The sequence below is a fragment of the Gorilla gorilla genome, chromosome 13 (genome assembly GCF_029281585.2).
Source record: "Gorilla gorilla gorilla isolate KB3781 chromosome 13, NHGRI_mGorGor1-v2.1_pri, whole genome shotgun sequence".
Lineage (NCBI taxonomy): Eukaryota > Metazoa > Chordata > Mammalia > Primates > Hominidae > Gorilla > Gorilla gorilla.
This window is the reverse complement of record NC_073237.2, coordinates 117,627,298-117,644,698: the sequence shown is the minus strand read 5'-3', so window position 1 is coordinate 117,644,698 and position 17,401 is coordinate 117,627,298. Positions and strand designations below refer to the sequence as shown.

The 17,401-nt window shown below is 48.7% G+C and overlaps 2 protein-coding genes across 7 annotated transcripts in view; one reads left to right on the top strand and one right to left on the bottom strand.

Annotated features, from left to right (window-relative positions):
• The window catches only part of GSN (gelsolin), a 64,475-nt gene extending 50,413 nt beyond the window's left edge, over positions 1 to 14,062 (bottom strand). For 2 of the 6 annotated variants that reach the window (XM_055351828.2, XM_019033274.4), the window contains exons 1-2: positions 14,006 to 14,026; positions 861 to 953 (exon numbers count right to left, since the gene is read on the bottom strand). The gene's annotated coding sequence lies outside the window, so the exon portion shown is untranslated. Of the gene's footprint in view, positions 1 to 860; positions 954 to 10,365; positions 10,452 to 14,005 lie in introns of those variants that run through there. The other 4 variants (XM_063697013.1, XM_063697016.1, XM_063697015.1 and 1 more) reach the window with 3 other exon arrangements.
• On the top strand, positions 373 to 864 carry LOC101131149 (putative uncharacterized protein GSN-AS1). The gene has a single exon (XM_004048547.3). It carries the CDS (start codon positions 373 to 375, stop codon positions 862 to 864), a length of 492 nt encoding a protein of 163 aa, XP_004048595.1.
• Positions 14,063 to 17,401: the final 3,339 nt, after the last annotated feature.

Here is a 17,401-nt window from a genome sequence, read left to right as displayed (position 1 = left end):
GATGGCGTGGGTTGGAGGGGTGTTTTCCTGGGTTCTTGCACAATTGCTCATTAGAAATTCACTTCTGTTTGGGTGCTGGAAGCTGGGCGATTCCCCCTAGTAGTGATCCTTCCTGTCTCACTGGTCACAAAGCCCTTTGGCATCTACAAGCTCGTTGGGTCCACACAGCAGCTTTGTTAGGTGGGTAGGGGGAGACCAAGGCACCCATCCTACAGGCGGAGAAACCGAGGCTGAAGCTGGGAGGTGAGCCAGTCTCCTGGCTTCCAGCCCAGGACTCTGCACTCCTCCCCCCACCTCCCCACCTACTTCAGCAGGTCACCTGTGAATCTGATAGTCAGGTGGGCCCCACCCTGCCAGCTGGCCCCAGCGGGCATGACTCATCCGCTTCCCCATGACTCACACACCTCAGGTGCTCCTCCTCTGGTCAACAAGTCCGGAGACTTGGCAAAGGGACCCCCATTTTTCTCACCTCTCCAAAGCCTCTGGGAAGAATTCCTGCACCTCCTCTTTATGGGGACTCTGCTCTTCTACAGAAGAGCAACCAAGGCCTTGAGAGGGAAAGCAACTCTCCTAAAGTCACATAGCAAGCAAGCAGCACGGCCAGGGTGGGAGCCAGGCATCCGGGCACCGAGCCCAGTCCCGGCCTCCTCCCCACAAGATCACTCTCGCCTGACCTCCCTCTCAAGGATGGGAAAGGAGCAGAGACGCACTCTGAGCCTTATTAGGAAGACCTCAGGGACTCCCACTGAATCCACTGTGGCTACAGCGGCTGCTTCCACCACTGAAGTCCCCTCCAGGCTTCCCTGGGCAGCCAGGGCGGGGTTTAAGAGGACGACAGGTGTCTGCATTGCTCTACCTACCTAACAAGGCTGTGCAGGGTGAAGAGTGCTGCTCCGTGGGAAGGCGCTGGGACCAAGGCCGAAGCACTGGACAAAGAGAGCTATGAGCACCACCTGTAAACAAAGGGCACAGAATGTCAGCCTCAGGGGGAGTTCAAGGTCATCTGGTCAAATCCCCATTTGATATTTCAACTCCTTTCCTCCCCTCCACCAGGGGTCACACAATCAGTACTTGCACACATCCAGCAACACCGCACTCACTACCTGCCAAGGCTGCAAGACCTGCTGCTGGAGGGTTTGGCTGGGTAAAAGAATTGTCCTAAGGATGCACTAAAATCTCTCTCTTCTTATGCTTTGTACCTGCTGGTACTAGCTCTGCCTCCTTTTGGGTCAGCCAGAACAGGTCTGTCCCCCTCTTTCCTGATGGCTGTTTGGAGATTTGAAGACAGTGATCCTGGGCCCCTCCAGTCTTCTACAAATTGTGCACCCCCTTTCCTCCAGCTCTTCCTGAGACCAGGGTTTCCGGTTCGCTCACCCTGTTCCCTGATCTGCTCCAGATGAAACCTGTCCCTACTGACAGCACAAGACCCAGAGTTAGACAATCAGTCAAGCTCTACCCAGGGCAGGGCAAGCAGGACTCTCACCTCCTTCATTAGAGATATCACACTTCTATTAATTGAGCCTAAAATCCCATTTGCATTTAAGGCAGCCCTATTGCATGGCTGAATTCACTTTACAGTCAACTTCAGAGCTGTACATTAGTACTCTGAAGTTATATAAACTGGGCCCTCACTTAACTGTGTAACTTGAGCAAGCTACATCACTTCTCGGAGTCTCAGTTGCCTTTTCTGTTCAAAGAGGGATAATATTAGAACCTACCATGAGATAAAACATGTTCAGGGTTTTGCACAAGGCATATGTTTACTCTAATTATTACCCTGATTATTAATAATTAAATTTCTAAGTCTTTTGCCTGCAAATTGTATCTTTCTCATCCTGCACATGTGCGATTTGGGGACCCACCCTGTTGATATGTCATATTCGCAGCTCTGTGCCTCAGCATCAGTCTATTGTTGTTCTAATGCACTACTGCTGAGCAAGACTGCATTATCAGTGTCTGGTGATAGGACTTTCTCTCCCTCTAGGCTGTAAGCTCCTTGGAGGCAAGGATTCTGTCTGCTTCACCTCTGAAGCTTCAGCATGGCATGTGTCCTGCAAATGGCAGTGCCAGTGGACATATGCTAGATGAGTGGATGAAGGACCATCCCACATCAGCTCATCGTGGAGTATGCAGCTCAGTCCTCCCGCCTCTCAGGGACAACTTGGATCTTCACCCTTCCTCACCACTAAGAATTCCAGTCATCTACATTCAGAGGGAAGCTGAGCAAACTGGCTCCTGCCCACACTGGAAAATTTCTCTGCCTAAACCAGCTTCCCTAAGCCGAGGGGAGAGTCCAAGATCCCGAAGATGGCAGGGCCGTGCAGGCTCCTGGGATTAAGACACAAACAAGCCCTGTTCTCAGGCTGACAGTAAATGGTTCAGACAGTCCTGATGACTTGTGCATTGTGACTGACACGGAACAAAGCCACGGAAGTGGAGTCATGGTACCCAAAACCAGAGAGTTCAGAGGCCAGACACTTATCTGGGCTGCAGGACCTGGTGCCCACTTCTGTGGGTCTTTCTCAAAGACTATGGCAGAAACTTCCTGGTTCAAAGGGACAGACCAAAGCAGAGTTGGGTTTTGTTGTTTCTGCAAATGACTAATGACCTCCCGCACTCTGTCAACTCTGTGTGAGGATGAGCCTTTCGAATCCAGCCCCCCTTCTTTCTACACACCCCACATTGCACTCTCATCCTCAGATGCACATGGTGGTGCTGCATTTGTTCCCAAGTGCAACGTGCTCCTCCCCTACTGCACCTCATCTCGGCAAACAGCACTACCATCCACCATCCACCATCCACCCGGTGGACCAGTCCAGACACCAGGCCCTCACTCTCCTCAACACACCACTCACCCCTTTTGCTCTGTCACTCTGCCCTCCAATGTATCACCATGTCTTGCTAGTTCAACCCCTGACTGCGTCCAGAGTGTCCCCCCTTCTCCCCACCCCAATGCCAACATCTGGGTCCATAGCCCCATCACCTCTCGCCTGCATGACTGCAGAACCTTCCTAACTGATCCTCCTGCATCCTCTCCCTCCTACAATGCATCCTCCTTAGAGCAAGCCCAGACCATGCCACTCCTCTGCCCAGACCTACCATGGCTCCACTATGGCCCCAGATAAAGTCCAAGATCCTTAACAAATCTCTCCACATTCTTCATGACCTGTCCCCTTCAACTCCTTGAGCCTTGGCCCTCATGGCTTCCTGTCTTTCACTATACCCCACCAGGCTCCAGCCAGATGCAATGGCACTCTGTTCCTGAGTCCTCCATGTAGTCTCCGTACAGACCTCCACACCCCCTAGTCTGCCCGGTCATACTCTACTGTAATAGTCTATTTGCAAGTCAGCCTCCCCAATTGCTCCCATGTATCCCAGAGCCTGGCCTAGGGCTGGGACCACCGCAGCTCAAGATTTACCAAAGTAAGAAACTATGACTCCCATGCGTGCACACGTGTGTAACACATACGTGCACACACACATTCACAGAGCCGGCAAAGAGTGCAGATGCTGCCATCTATGGGCAAGAAAAGCATTACACTCTCCCTGAGATTCAGACACACCCCAGGAGCTGAGTTTTCAAACTCAGCCAGGTTTAGAATTAGCCCCAGCTAACTCCAAGTTGGTCTGTTTTCCATTTTGGACCTTAAGGCTGCAGCAGCTTAAAAACAAGGTCAGCAAAACCACTGATTCTAGTCCACCACCCACACACTCCAGATGGAGCCATAAAGAGAAGGGTTTCATTCCAGCACTCACAATCCCAGCCTGGGGCTCTCACTACGTGCCTGTTTGCTGAATCACATCCTAGGACATAGGAACAGAAGACGCCTTCTAATAGTCTCAGCTGTGGAAAGGCCAGTCTTTGGGGAGAGAGCTCGCCCGATGAAAGTGTGCAAGCCACCATGGAACCCTGTCTGTCTAGCTGGCTAAAATGGAGCTTTCTGCTCTGGAGGTGGGATGGGGGGAGACTGGAGCAGAGTATTTTTCTCTCCTAAAAGACTGCTCCCAGTTCATTGGGAGGGCCTTCAGACCTGATGGGAGTAACATGATATCTGTCCATTAATGCCATAAGGGTTCAAATGGCCACCCCTAATAACAATAGTTATCATTTTCTGTGCACCTTCCAAGCGTTAAACTCTACAGGCATGTCTCATCATTGCAATAACTCTACCAGGCAGCAATCTTTGTCCTCATTTTGTGAAGCTAGGACACAAGCTCAGAGAGGTGAAGTAATGTGCTCAGGGTCACACAGCTAAGATGTCTGGGCAGTTCCCACCAACGCAGGCTGCCTCCCCTACGTCTTGACCTCACTATATTTCAAAGCTATAAGGCTGGGCCTCTTGCTGACTAGAAAAAAAAAAAAAAAAAAGAACATGCAAATCTTTGGGTACTCTAGATCACGGGTCAGCAAACTTTTTCTGTAAAAGGGTCAGACCGTAAATATTTTAGGCTCCAGAGGCTACACACCCTCTCTGTTGCATATTCTTCCTTGTTTGTTTGTTATTATTGTTTTTTAACAACACTTTAAAACTATAAAACCATTCTTAGCTCAGAGGCATACAAAAACAGACTGGGGCCTCCCCAGGACTGTAGTTTGCATCCATAAATACAGAAAGAATGTTTATAATCTCAAGTATAAAAACTTCTGGTGAAAGGGTTGATCAAATGCTAGCTGTATGTCTCCCCCTTCCAATGGCTTTCTACTGAGTCACTCTCTTTCCTAAAGAAGGACCTACTTTGCTCCATAATTAAGCAGCAAAGTATTTTAAGGGCTGTTCAGATTCTAGAAACTCATAGCTACAGATAAAATAGACAGATAAGTCAGATATCAAAGACAAGACATTAAAAGATCTGGGCTCCAGGCTAGACCCTATTACTGTCACTGGCTCTTTAGCCCTGAACAAGTGACTTGCCTCTTAAGTCCCTTATCTCATAAGTATTGATTCTACACTAATAACAGATTGATTTCAAATCTTGCAACTGAAAGTGTGATCCCTGGACCAGCTACATCAGCATCACTAGAAATGCAGAGCCTCAGGCCCCACCCCAGACTTGTGGAACCAGAATCTGCATTTTAACAAAAGCCCCAGGCAATCTTAGAATGCTCTAGAACATCTTTTTTGTCCAGCTGAAACACAGTTCACAAAATCTTTGTTAGCAACGAGGAGAGAAAGGGTCTAAAGACATCTTTAGGGAATAGGTTAGAGAGAGAAATGACTTACTCAAGACCACACAACCAAGACAAACTAGGGGTATGACCACCACCAGGTTTCTTTCTTTCTTTTTTTTTTATTATACTTTAAGTTCTAGGGTACATGTGCACAACCTGCAGGTTTGTTACATATGTATACATGTGCCATGTTGGTGTGCTGCACTCATTAACTCATCATTTACATTAGGTATATCTCCTAATACTATCCCTCCCCCCTCCTCCCACCCCACTACAGGACCCGACCACCACCAGGTTTCTTAATCTTCCTTAGTCAGGCCTTAGGTTTCATGAGAACTGAAATCATTTTGGTTTGGTAGAGCAGCAATCAGAGGGCTTGCTGTTGGCTTTGGGAAATTCACTTGCTCTCTCAGGGCACAAGTATCTGTAGCCATGAAGTGAGGGGGTAGAGCCAGGCGATTCCTAAAGCCCTGCTATAAAAGTCATGGTCTGGAAAGTTTTGAGATGAGGAGGCAGTCGGGGGGGTGCCCTATGCCAAGGGTCACCACAATCACACCAAAGTCTCTGGGGGATGGGATCACAGAGCCAAGTCATTCGGTCCTTTGTGAGGAGGCTGAGGAGGGACCTGGCGTGGGCTCTAGCCATGCACCCCCTTGGGGCCACCTCAGCTGGTCACCACAGGCTGGCACGGATGCTAAGGATGTAGCCCATTTTACAGATGAGGAAAATAGGTCCTTGAGAGGGGCTAGGGCTTCTTACCAAAGCAAAGAATTCTTCCCTTCCACTGACAACAGTGCAAGGGTAGCCTGTATTCAGAAAACCTAACACATGAACACACAGATGTGTGCAAATGGTTGATTTGGGAATAATCAGGCTCTTTATAAATAGTGCATTATATTTTACCAACAGATTTGTTACAAAAAGGATTCATTTGGGGCTTTGATGGCAAGGCTCCCAATGCAATGCTTCTCACACTTGAATTCGCACACGAATTCCATGGGGATCTTGTGAAAATCCAGATTTGGATTCAGTAGACCCAAGGTGGGTAGGGTTGCCAGATAAAACATGAGATGCCCAGTTAAATCTAAATGTCAGAAAGACAATAAGATGTCTTGGTATAATTACGCCCCAAACATTCCAAGGGCCATACTCATGCTTAACTGGCACGCTGTTTTTTATTTGCTAAATAAGGCAACCCTAAAGATGGAGTCTGAAATCCCACATTTCTGAAAAGCTCAAAGATGAAGCCTTAGTGCATTTAAAATGCAATTCAAATCTATGAAAACTATATTTTATGCAACCATGAATTTTATGGTCTTTTTTTTAAGACCACTGAACAGGCTAGGCAGGCATCTCCCACCTTCTAAAAGAGCATAGAAAGAATTCTGGCTGCCACTGGAACTGGGAACTTGCCTTCCAAGAGAAACAGGTACTGTGGCGGAAGGGGAGGTGGGAGGGGGATGGATACAGGCTAGCCCACAAAAGCCTGTTTTACCTCCATTCTGAATGATACAGTTCCTCTGGACTACCACTTCCTGAAGCGAAGCTCAGGACACCAAGAAACATGGCTGTTTCTTTTCTGAGTCCATGAAACGGGAAGGATCTGTCCCTACCTGCTTCCTTTCCAGGGCTCTTTGGAGTCAGATGAGATAATACAAATTCCCAGCATCCACATGATTGCACTGGCCAAGCATTGTGTTAGGTACTTTGTAGAATTCTGTGAAGTGGGTATTGAAGCCCTAACTGTATAGCTGAGAAAAATGAAACTCAGTGAGGTGATGTCCTCAAGGTCTTAGGGCAAGTGCAAAACATAAACCAGAAGGAGAACCAAGTCCTCTCCACTTCTTCGGCCTGGGATCTTAACTTGTTATGCTTTATTGCTGCTGAATTGTGCAAGTGTATTTGCCAAATGAATGAATGAAATGTAATGTTTCAGGAAAATGGTCGCTGTACTCTATAAAAGGACAGCTGAGCTTTTTATAACCAGCTTCAGATGCTCCAAAAGAATGCTGCCATTCTCACGGATGGCTGGTAGGAATAAGGACTACTGTAACCTTTATGAGCAGAAGTTTGGCAAAATTTAGCATGACACAGATTCTTTGCTTGGCCAAACTTTAGCCAGGCTTCTGAACCTTCTCCTAGGCCCACCTGTGCACTTCCTTGTAAAATCCAGTTTTAGCAAAAGAATCCTGCTAAGTCTGTTTAGCCAGAACCCCTCATCCTTGATATCTAATCAGGCTCCTCATCCTCCACCATGCCCCCACTGATGTTTGAATCACCCTGGTTTGTCTTCATCAATAATTTTGTTAGGTCAGTTTAGCAAGAATATCCCCTATTCCTGAGCTTCCTCTTAGTAATTTTCCATCCGCTGACCCCTACCCTGCTCTGCAGCTATCAATTCCCACTCGCCCATGCTGTATGAGGAGTTAAGCCCAAACTCTCTCCCTCACTGTAGGACCCTGTTGCAGTGGTCCCTGTGCCCAAGGCAATGGTCCTGAATAAAGACTTCCTTACCGTGTTTTCACAAGTGTCACTGAATTTTTTTTTAACAAGAAAAAGCTATAAAATGTGTCATTTTGACTCAGGGACTCCATTTCTAGGGCTCACTTCTAGGAAATAATAAAAGAAGAACACACAAAAAAGTATGCACTAGGTTGTTCATTGCAGTATTGTTTATAAACTGCCTAAATGTTTCATAATTGAGGATCGTTAAGGGAACATGGTACATGCACACCAAAGATAGAATAATAGTGAGTGATGAAAACTTGGGTGGGCATTTATTTCTACCATAACAAAAAAAAAGTAGGAGGCAAGACCCTTGTTTAAGGACTAAAGAGCCACTGACAATAACAGGGTACAGCACAGCCTAGTGCCCAGATCTTTTAATGTCTATATTCGATATATGACTTATCTGTCTATTTCATCTGCTATGAGTTTCTAGAATCTGAACAGCCCTTGAAATACTTTGCTGCTTAATTATGGAGCAAAGTAGGGTCCTATAGGAGAGAGAGACTCAGTAGAAAGCCATGGAAGGGGGAGAAATACAGCTAGCATTTGATCAACCTTTTCACCAGAAGTTTTTATACCCGAGATTATAAACATTATTCTCTCTGTATTTATGGATGCAAACTACAGCCCTGGGGAGCCCCAGTCTTGGTTCTTTGGGGGTGATCTTGGGCAAATCCTGTTTCTCTTGGCCTTTTTGTTAATAAATAAAAAGCATTATTTCATTTTTTAATCCCCAGGACTATTGGAATAAAAGATTTAAATTAGAATAAACATTTATCTACTTAGGTATAGTATGCTTTTAAAACTTTTAAAAATTAAATTTAAAAAGAATCCCTAATAACATGAGAAAAATACTTATGATATAATGTTGAGAAAAAACAGAAAGTCAGAACAGACAATTATAAATATAGGATAATTGTGTGGGGGTAAAAAAAATAAACTGAAAATATCAGGAAGGAAGGGCACCCAGGTGTTGGCAGTGATTTTCTCTGGTTAGTTATGAACACTTCTTTTTTATATATATACTTTTTTATTTCCTAAATTTTCTATCACAAGTGTAATAGAAATAATAAGGGTGGGGGGAAAAGGTCCTTGGAGGTGGGGAGAAAAAAGTACATATGCCACCCACATCATCAACACACACCCAACAAGTTAACTAGTATTTACTTAGTACCCACCAAAACCCAGCTCAGCCACAGTCTCTGGAGCAGGGAAATTAAGGGCCAAGCCCCACCCTGAAGGCTCACATATGTAGAATATATATACTTTGCTTGGCAAATAAGTCTGGCTCCGATGATATTCTTATTGAGGTTGGAAAATAACAGGACTGTTTGCTTAGCCAGCTCAGCAGAATAAACGAATCCACTCCCACTGGTGCGACCCCTTCACTGGAGTTCCCTGCGAGGCTCCATGGCTTAAAGCGTTTCTGGATCACTCTTGGGAAGAGTCGATTTCAGGGATACTTTATAGCCCAGGAAGAAAACTGTTCTCATCCCTTAACCCAGGCACTGAATGCAAGAGGTGAAGAGGCTCCCCATGAGGCAGAGCAAGCAAGGGAGGAGGGAGGAGCAGGAGGGCCTGGGAAGGAACCTGACAGGCCGTGTGTGGCCCCTGGGGACCCCTGGGCAAAGGAGCTCACTCTCCAGGCCTGAGTTTCCTCACTGGTAAAATGGGTCACATAATGACAACCCCAGGACTATTGTGAGACTCAAAGAAGAGAACATAAGTCCTTTCATTTTTCTAAACTGAGCCTCAGTTTCCTCATCTGTAAAATGGAGTCACTATCTCTCCCCTTGTAGATATGTTAAAAGATTAAAGAAGATAGTGAAAGCAAAAGGTGAACATACATAGTAAGTGTGTTACATATGGTGGCCCTTATTATTGTTGCTTGTAGAGCAGGGAATGGGATACATCAACAAATCCTAGGCCTCAACTCCCTTATCTGCAAAATGGGGCAATCAATTCAGTCCGAAAAGATTAAATTCAAGAACAGTAGCTGAATCACCAGCTGCACCACTGCGGGCTCACTTTGTGTCTCAGACATGCCGAACCCAAGTACATGTGGGGAGCACAAAGCCCTCCAACTCAGAGGCCATCAGAGCTGGGAAGGCTGACATTATGCTGTCCACCCTACAGTGCAGAATGGACACTGGGGCCCAGAGAAAGGCATGCATTAGCCCAAGTCACCCAGCACTTTGTCACTGGCAAAGCCAGGACCCAAGCCCAGGCCTTCAGCGGCCCACCCTTGCCCACAACACCCACTGCTTTTCTCTGCCCTATTCTTAAATTGCTGATGTGGTCCCAGGCAGGGCAGACGAGAGCCGGCATATGGCAGGGGAGGGAGAGAGGGGAGGGGAAGCTGGCCAGCAGCAGGAACTGAGCCTGCCTGTGGTCTCCAACTTCACAAACCACATCAGGCTGAAATATGACACACGCTCACTCAGTTGAAAGCGAGGAGATATTTTTACTTAACATCCCCCGGCTGCCTAAACACTGGTCTCTTTTTTTCCCTTCCTCCCCAAAATGCATAACCCCTGGGACGTGCTTTTCTCTGCTTCTGCTGGCATTTTTTCAGGGAATAACCAAGGAGCAGGAGAGTGTCCAGTTTTCCTGACTTCGCCAGATAGATTTCCAGAGCATAAGCTTGATTGATGAAAACGGGGGACCAGTCCTGGCTGGGCTCTCACCTCACCACATGACCTTGCTGGGCAAGTCCTGTGTCCTTTTGGAGCCTGGATTCCCTGAAATGGAGGGGAGATTGACCTGCACTCGAGGGTCCTGTGGATGGCACAGGAAAGCATGAGTTTACAAACAGCCCTGGGAGGCCCCTCCAGGCCTCTCTGCTGCAGGGCTGAGCTCTCCAAGCTCTGCACACCGACACCCACCCCTCATAAAAGCATAACAAACTCCCTTACCCATTCTCCTAATACCAGGACTAGAAAGAATTTTCAAGAGAATGTTTAGTGCTGTCATTAATAGCTATGGCTCTGTCGTCAGACCTCTGGAATCCTTGCACCATCACCCAATAGCCACACAACCCAGGGCATGTTAGTCAGCCTCAGACTCAGTTTCCTCATCTGTAAAAGAAGATACTAGTATCTACCTCAGAGGAATGGTTGCAAGGAATCAATAAAGTAATTAATGTTCCAGTGCTTGGTATATTAAAAGATAGCTTTTTTTTGTCTTTTCTTTTTTTGTTTTGAGACAGTATTGTTCTGTCATCCAGGCTGGAGTGCAGTGGCGTGATTTCGGCTTACTGTAACCTCCGTCTCCAGGGTTTAAGCAATTCTCATACCTCAGTCTCCGAAGTAGCTAGGATTACAGGCGCATCCCAGCACGTATTTTCAGTACAGACAGGGTTTCACCATGTTGACCAGGCCGGTCTCAAACTCCTGGCTTAAGCCATCAACCCAACTCAGCCTCCCAAAATGCTGGAACTGCAGGTGTGAGCCACCATGCCCAGTTAAAAGATAGCTTTTTATTATTATCATGCAAACCAACATCTCTCCATTTTACACATGAGAAAACGGAGGCTCAGAGAGATAGGATTTGCCCAAGGTCGCCCAAAGAACCAAGACTGGGGGTCCATTTCCAAGTCAGTGCTTCTAACTTCTCTCACACCTATGGTCTCTGATAAGCAAATATACATACCCAGAGGCCGCAGACACAGGATGTAAAAGTTTTCTTAAAGAAAACCAGAGATCAGCGTCTCAGCAACGTACCATAGACCAAGCAGAAATCATCTCTATGACCCACATCACAAATGACCCAAACTATTCACATGGAGTAGGGGAAAGTGACCCACTGTCACTGGATGGCTAAAAGTGAAGGCATCCAATCAACGTGTTTGGCAGGAGTGCACACACCATTGTTAACAGTGGCGACCTCTGGGGAAAGAGGAGGGCTTGGAGGGATTCTTTAACAATTTTTGTTTGTTTGTTTTAAAACTCATGAAAAAGAAAAAAAAATTACAATGCTGAATACCTTAGCAACCTTCTCCAGTAGGTCTAGCCTGTTGTCTGCTTTTAGATGAAATTTATAGCAGGTTCTGAGACCTTCAGCTGGGCTTCCAGAATCTGCTGCTCTGACCCATCCCAGTGGGCACTGCTCTACTTCAGACCTGCAATCTACTTCACTTGAATCATGCAACAGCCTCCTCAGGGCCTTCCTGCCTCCAGATCAGCCTCGTTCAATGCATCCCCTACATCAGCCATTCAGAATAATGAGTTTTTAAAAATCACTGCTCTGTCAAAACCCTTTCTCAGCTCTTCACTGCCTTCAGGATGAGGCCCAAACCCTTAGCTTATAATCTAGTTCCATTTTCATTTAGAGTCTCAACTCCCACCACCCCACCCTTCTCCCATCCTCCACTCTAGCCACATGGATGGCTCAGAAAACCTCAGTGCCTTTGCACTAGTGGTTCCTGCTTCCCAGAATGTCTTTTCCCCCAACTCCTGTTTCTCCTGGTAAATGATTATTCATTCTGAGGTCTGGCTCACCTAGACAAAATTAGTCACTCCTCTTGCAGGCTGAAGTCACTCTTAATATGGCACAAAAGTGTCAAACAGTATACATGGCAAGCATCTTGAGGACAGAGAGCTCTGTCCTCTTCCAAGGCTCTTTGGCCCCTCGCAGGGCAAGGCACGGAACACAGGCCCAGAGAAGTGCTGAAAGGAGGGAGGCGGGGAGGAAGGAAATGCCATGCGGGGCAAACCCTGCAGCCACCCCTCCTGGGAGCAGCCTGTTTCCAGGCTCATGTTAGTCCCTAATAAAAGGACTGTGGAAAATTCTGGAGTAAACTTTCCTTCCCTGATTCACACAGAAACCTTCTTTGCTGCTGTGTAACTCACCGAGTGCCAACCCAAGCTCCCCTGGCTGTTTACAATTTCCCTGGCATTTATAAATAGCATGGCCCCAGAAAGAAAAATGGAGTTTCAAAGGAGCTGAAAGCCGACCGTTCCCACCCCCATCCTTCCTCCTCTGTTTCCAAGCCTCTCCCCCTTAACAGCCCCAAGAAACACCAACCAGCACCCCCAAGTGTGTATGTACAGGGAATGCTTGTCCCTTTAGCAAACGGAACACCCAAGAAGGAGGCTAGAGTCCCTCCCAGCAAGGAGTCCGCAAAGGGCAGACCGGAATTGGGTCTCAGCCCTACCCTGCCTCACTGTGTGACAATTAGCCCATCATAAACTCTCTGGGTCCTTGACTTTTCTCAACTGTGAAATGGAGATGGGGTAAGATTCTAGCAAGCTATGGTCGCTGTAAAGGGCAGAGCGGTGAGAGGTCCTGGTGCCCTGGTCAGAAATGTGGTCCTGGGAGAACAGGACACACAGGATTAAGTGTTTGAAAAGTCCCCAGACGCCAAACAAAAGCGAAAGGCACCTCCCCAGAGGCCCCGCCTTCCACAAAGTCCAATTACCCTCAGGACAGCCCAGAATGAGTTCTGGGTGTTTTAAAGGTCCCTTCCATGCTCTGAGGAGGGTGTGAAGACAGGATAAAGAGACAGATGTCTGGGCAGACAAGGAGCTAGGAAGAAAGCCAATGTCTCCTGCTCACCCACACCCCCAGCCCCCAGCCTTCCAAGGACTGGGGCTTCCCCCTGGGCACTGCCCAGACCAGCCAGCCTGCACTGGACCAGAGGGAAGTTGCTGTTATTTAGGTTCTGGGGGGCTGGACCCCAGAAGACATGGGGGCTCAGGGAGAAGGGGTTCCAATCACTGTCTTCAACTCCAGAAGAAGCTTCCGTGTGAGTCAGGGAAGAGAACACTGCAGGGCCGGGGAAGAGCCAGCACCTACAGGTAGCAGGCGCCTGAAGATTTCAGACAGTATAAGGAAGAACTTTCTAACAGTCCCCAGAAAGAGGAAGCAGCCGGAGAGGAGAGCAGGCACAGGTATCGTCCAGGAGGCAAGGGTCCTCTGAGTGGACTCCCCAGCAGAGTCACCGCCCAGACCGTAGCTGGTGGTCCCCTGCATGCCGGGGTCAGACACCCCAAGTGCAGGGGTGACCCCGGGCCAGTTCCCCCATCCCGGGGGCGGGGTCGAGGTTATTAGCTCAGGTGCTAGCAGCACAGTGGAATCACGGGGTGGAGGCCTGGCCCCTCTCCTCTCCTGCTCCGGCGTCTCCCCATCCCCCAACTCCCATCCACACTCTTTGGTCCCTTGGAAGACGGGAAAAGTGAGCGAGGAAGCCCTTTTCCAGCGATGCCCCCGCGGCCGGGCCGAGCTCCAGGCGCGGGCGAGATAGGACCGGGAAGGAAGGGAGAGGAAGGACTCAAATCAGCCCGGGACCCCCAGATGCCCGGGGCCGGGGCCGCGCGCCTCCCCTACCTGCTGCTGCGGCACTGGAGACAGCGGCTGCTGGGTCCAGCTGCGCTCAGCTGGTTCCGGGCGGCGGGGCGGGGGCGTTGTGGTGCGCGCGGCCGGGGTGGGCAGGGCGCGGGCGCGGGCGCGGGCGGGACCCGCCCTCGGGGCGGGGCGGGGCGGCCGGGCAGGCGGGTGGGGGAGGAGCGCCAGGCCCTCCCGTCGGCTGCTGGCCGGGTGGCTCCAAGCTCGCCTTCATCCAGGGCGACCCCTCGCTTCACCTCGCAGGAAGGCACCAAACCAAGCCCTCTGCTTTCCCCTGGAGGAAACTGAGGCCCGGAGCACGGAGGGGAGATCTGAAGAGGCCTAGGGTCGGGGAGGAGACCCAGGGCAGCTCCTGAGCTGGGCTGAGGCCAAAGAGCTCAGATGGGACGGGCAAGCGAGCAATGCTCAACTAGCACCAGCGGGGGCAGATTTGAGCCCTGGAGAGAACGGACTTCAGGAGACAAAGCCCTCGAAGAGTGACATAGGCTGCACGCAAAGCAGGGGAGATTCCCTCCCACGGAAGGGAATAAGGAGGAAGAGCGATTCCCAGCTCATTCCGAATGAAGTAACGAAAATGCCAAGTGCATCCCTGGTCCTTAAAGTGGACCATTAAGCAGGCGCCTCGGAGTCAGAAGGCCTGGTTTGGAACCCCAGACATCGACTAGTCCTGTAACTTTGGGCAAGCGAGCTCACGTATCTAAGTCTCCGTTTCCTCGTTTGTCAAATGGGCATCCTGAATTGCCTCTTCATGGGGCGGTTGAGAAGACTCAGTGAGAAAAAGACTCTCAGCACAATGACAGGGACTGTGGCTTCTGCATAAACGGAAGGGATGTTCTTATTAGTGTCATGGCAGATACTGTTTTAGGAGATTGAGGAAATCCACATTGGGTAGAAAGATGAGTGCAAGGTCAATTTTAAACAAATGTAATACTTTGTTGATCTCAACAACATCTCATATGCATTTGAGACGATAGCCGTTTATAATGCAGCAAGGCATAAGATGGCCTCCCAGCAGTCCTGGTGCACACATGAGTTCCCAGGACTTTTGGAGTTGCCGCGTGACTCCAGTTTGGAAGGATTCACACACTCCACAGGAGACTGCACCACATGACAGAGATGTCCATTCCCAGCCTGGGTGCTGGCAGCAGCCCCATGTTCAGCCAGGGTAAAGCTCCCTCTTAACACAAGGTAAAATGTACTAGAGTCGGTAATTGCCGGGTGCTGGGGATCAGAGCAGAAAAGGCTGTTGTTTAAGTAGCACAGAAGCCAAGAGCACAGTGCTCACTCCCTGGTTTTTCCACTGAATAGCAGCCAGGGAAGCCACAGGACCCGGGGAATCTCGCCCTGGCTCTTCCTCCTGCCATTCTCTCTTTGTTCAACACCAGTAAATACAAGAACCATTTCTTGAATGCCTCATGCCATGCTCTGGGCTTCCCACGTATTACCGACTTTCATTCTCACCTCCCTACCTGGCCTCCTAAGGGAGGCATTACCATGTGTATTTTTCAGATGAGCAGGCCAAGCCCACAGAAAGGGTTAAGTACTCTCTGGAGGTCACACTACTGATACTGTGCAGTCTGCTCTTCTATGCCTGAGTCCTTGGCCCTCGCTTCTTTGCTCAATGTCTTATGTCACACTCTGCCACCTTTCCTGGCTTGGGAAATTCTGCCCAGTTCCACTTTCTCTGAGAATAGAAGCAAGGTATCCACCCCACAGGGAGGCTCACACCATCTCTGCTACTCTCTGCTTTCTCCAGAGGCTGCCTGGGGCCCAATGCAAGGCTGCTAGGGAGAAAAGCAAAAACACAGGCTTATTTGGCTCTGGACTCTTTGATTACAAGCCCCGGCATACACATGCCTTGGAATTATCTAACATATCATTTCCAGCCCCAGCAACTGCTCTCAGACAAAGGGAGGTGGAACTCTGAATCTGTGTCCCTATAGAACTGAAGAATACCACATCACGATGGAGGAAACACTGGAGAATGTCTGCTCCAACTCCTGCCTTTAGAGATGGAGAAACTGAGGCCAGGAGAGCAAAAGGGTTCACATTCTAAGCTAGATCTAAGGTTCCACATTCTAAGCTGGGTCAGATGCCTACCCATAACCCTGTAATTGCTCCATTTGGTGGCTGGAGAGGGACATGGGAACAGGGTATCACCAGGAATCATTAAAAATGATAATGAAGATAATGATGATGATGATTGATTGATGATGATTGTGATGATGATAACCAATACTTACATGGGAGTGCTCCTCTAGGAACACTTCTAGAAATCTCCCGGTGCTTTGCTTTATGACTCAACATGTGTATTTTATAGCTGGCAGGATATATCAAGTCTGCCTTTCATGGATGCCTAGAAGTCTTCTTGGTATCCTGTCTTCATTCCTTTCTAGATACCTCTTTGTACTTCTCCCCCCATTGGATCTAGGTAAGGTAAGGCCTGTTTGTCCTGGATCCTCACCTCAGAGTGAATGTCTTGCTGTAAGGATCTCCTCTGATGGAAGAACTTTGATATCTTCTTTTGCCAGAAGACCACCTCCTTCCCAGAGTGAGGCTGGGGAGAAATGAAGGCCACACACAGGCCAGGCATTAGACAATCTGGGGGTACCTGCTCTCTCCTCTGAGAACGCCTCTTCCCACCCAATGGGATGGCCCTCACTTGCACCCAGGTTTGTACTGTAACCTTCCCCCACAACACAGTTGACAGCATGAGGAGTGGACGGCAGAAAAAAGCTGGACTATTAGAATTTGGAGCTGGAAGTTGAGACATGACAATCATGGTTAATTAACTGGGTCTGTGAGGACCAATGATCTCTGAAGGCCAAGGCTGCCATTTTGAGGTGGCCATCTTCCATCGTATTCACAGAGAAAGCCAGTGAGGCTCGTTAAATGACTAGAAGGGTGTGGCGAAACTCACAGAGGAGATGCCTGGGTTGGCCAGCCCAGGAGGCTTCAGGGTTCAGGGGCTCTTCTGATTACAGACCTCTCCTGGAGCTGGCTTCAGAAAGAGAAGCTATCAGCACAAGTATTTGTTGAGCATCGAATGCCTTGTAGTATGTCCCTAGAAGCAGAGGATGAGACAGGGATTTCGTACAAGGGATTACTTGAGAGAGCACTCTCAGGAGATCCTGAAATATCCCATGGAACACTAGGGCAGGGGTGCAGCTGGGCCTCAGGATCAGACCACAAGCAGGACCTGAGTACTAAAGGGAACCCAGAAAGTACTCTCTCCCCCATCTTTCATCTCTGCCTGTCTGCTCACATCACACAAGCATTTCTGCTTTCCAGAAAATGGCTTTTACCAGCAGCAAGCTGGAATCTTTGTTTGTGGTCCACATTCTAAGTTGGATCAGATGCCTACCCTTTATCTAATTA

What these genes read in the sequence shown, in the direction of transcription:
- LOC101131149 (XM_004048547.3), top strand. Translation starts at nt 373, where the DNA reads ATGACTCATCCGCTTCCCCATGACTCACACACCTCAGGTGCTCCTCCT.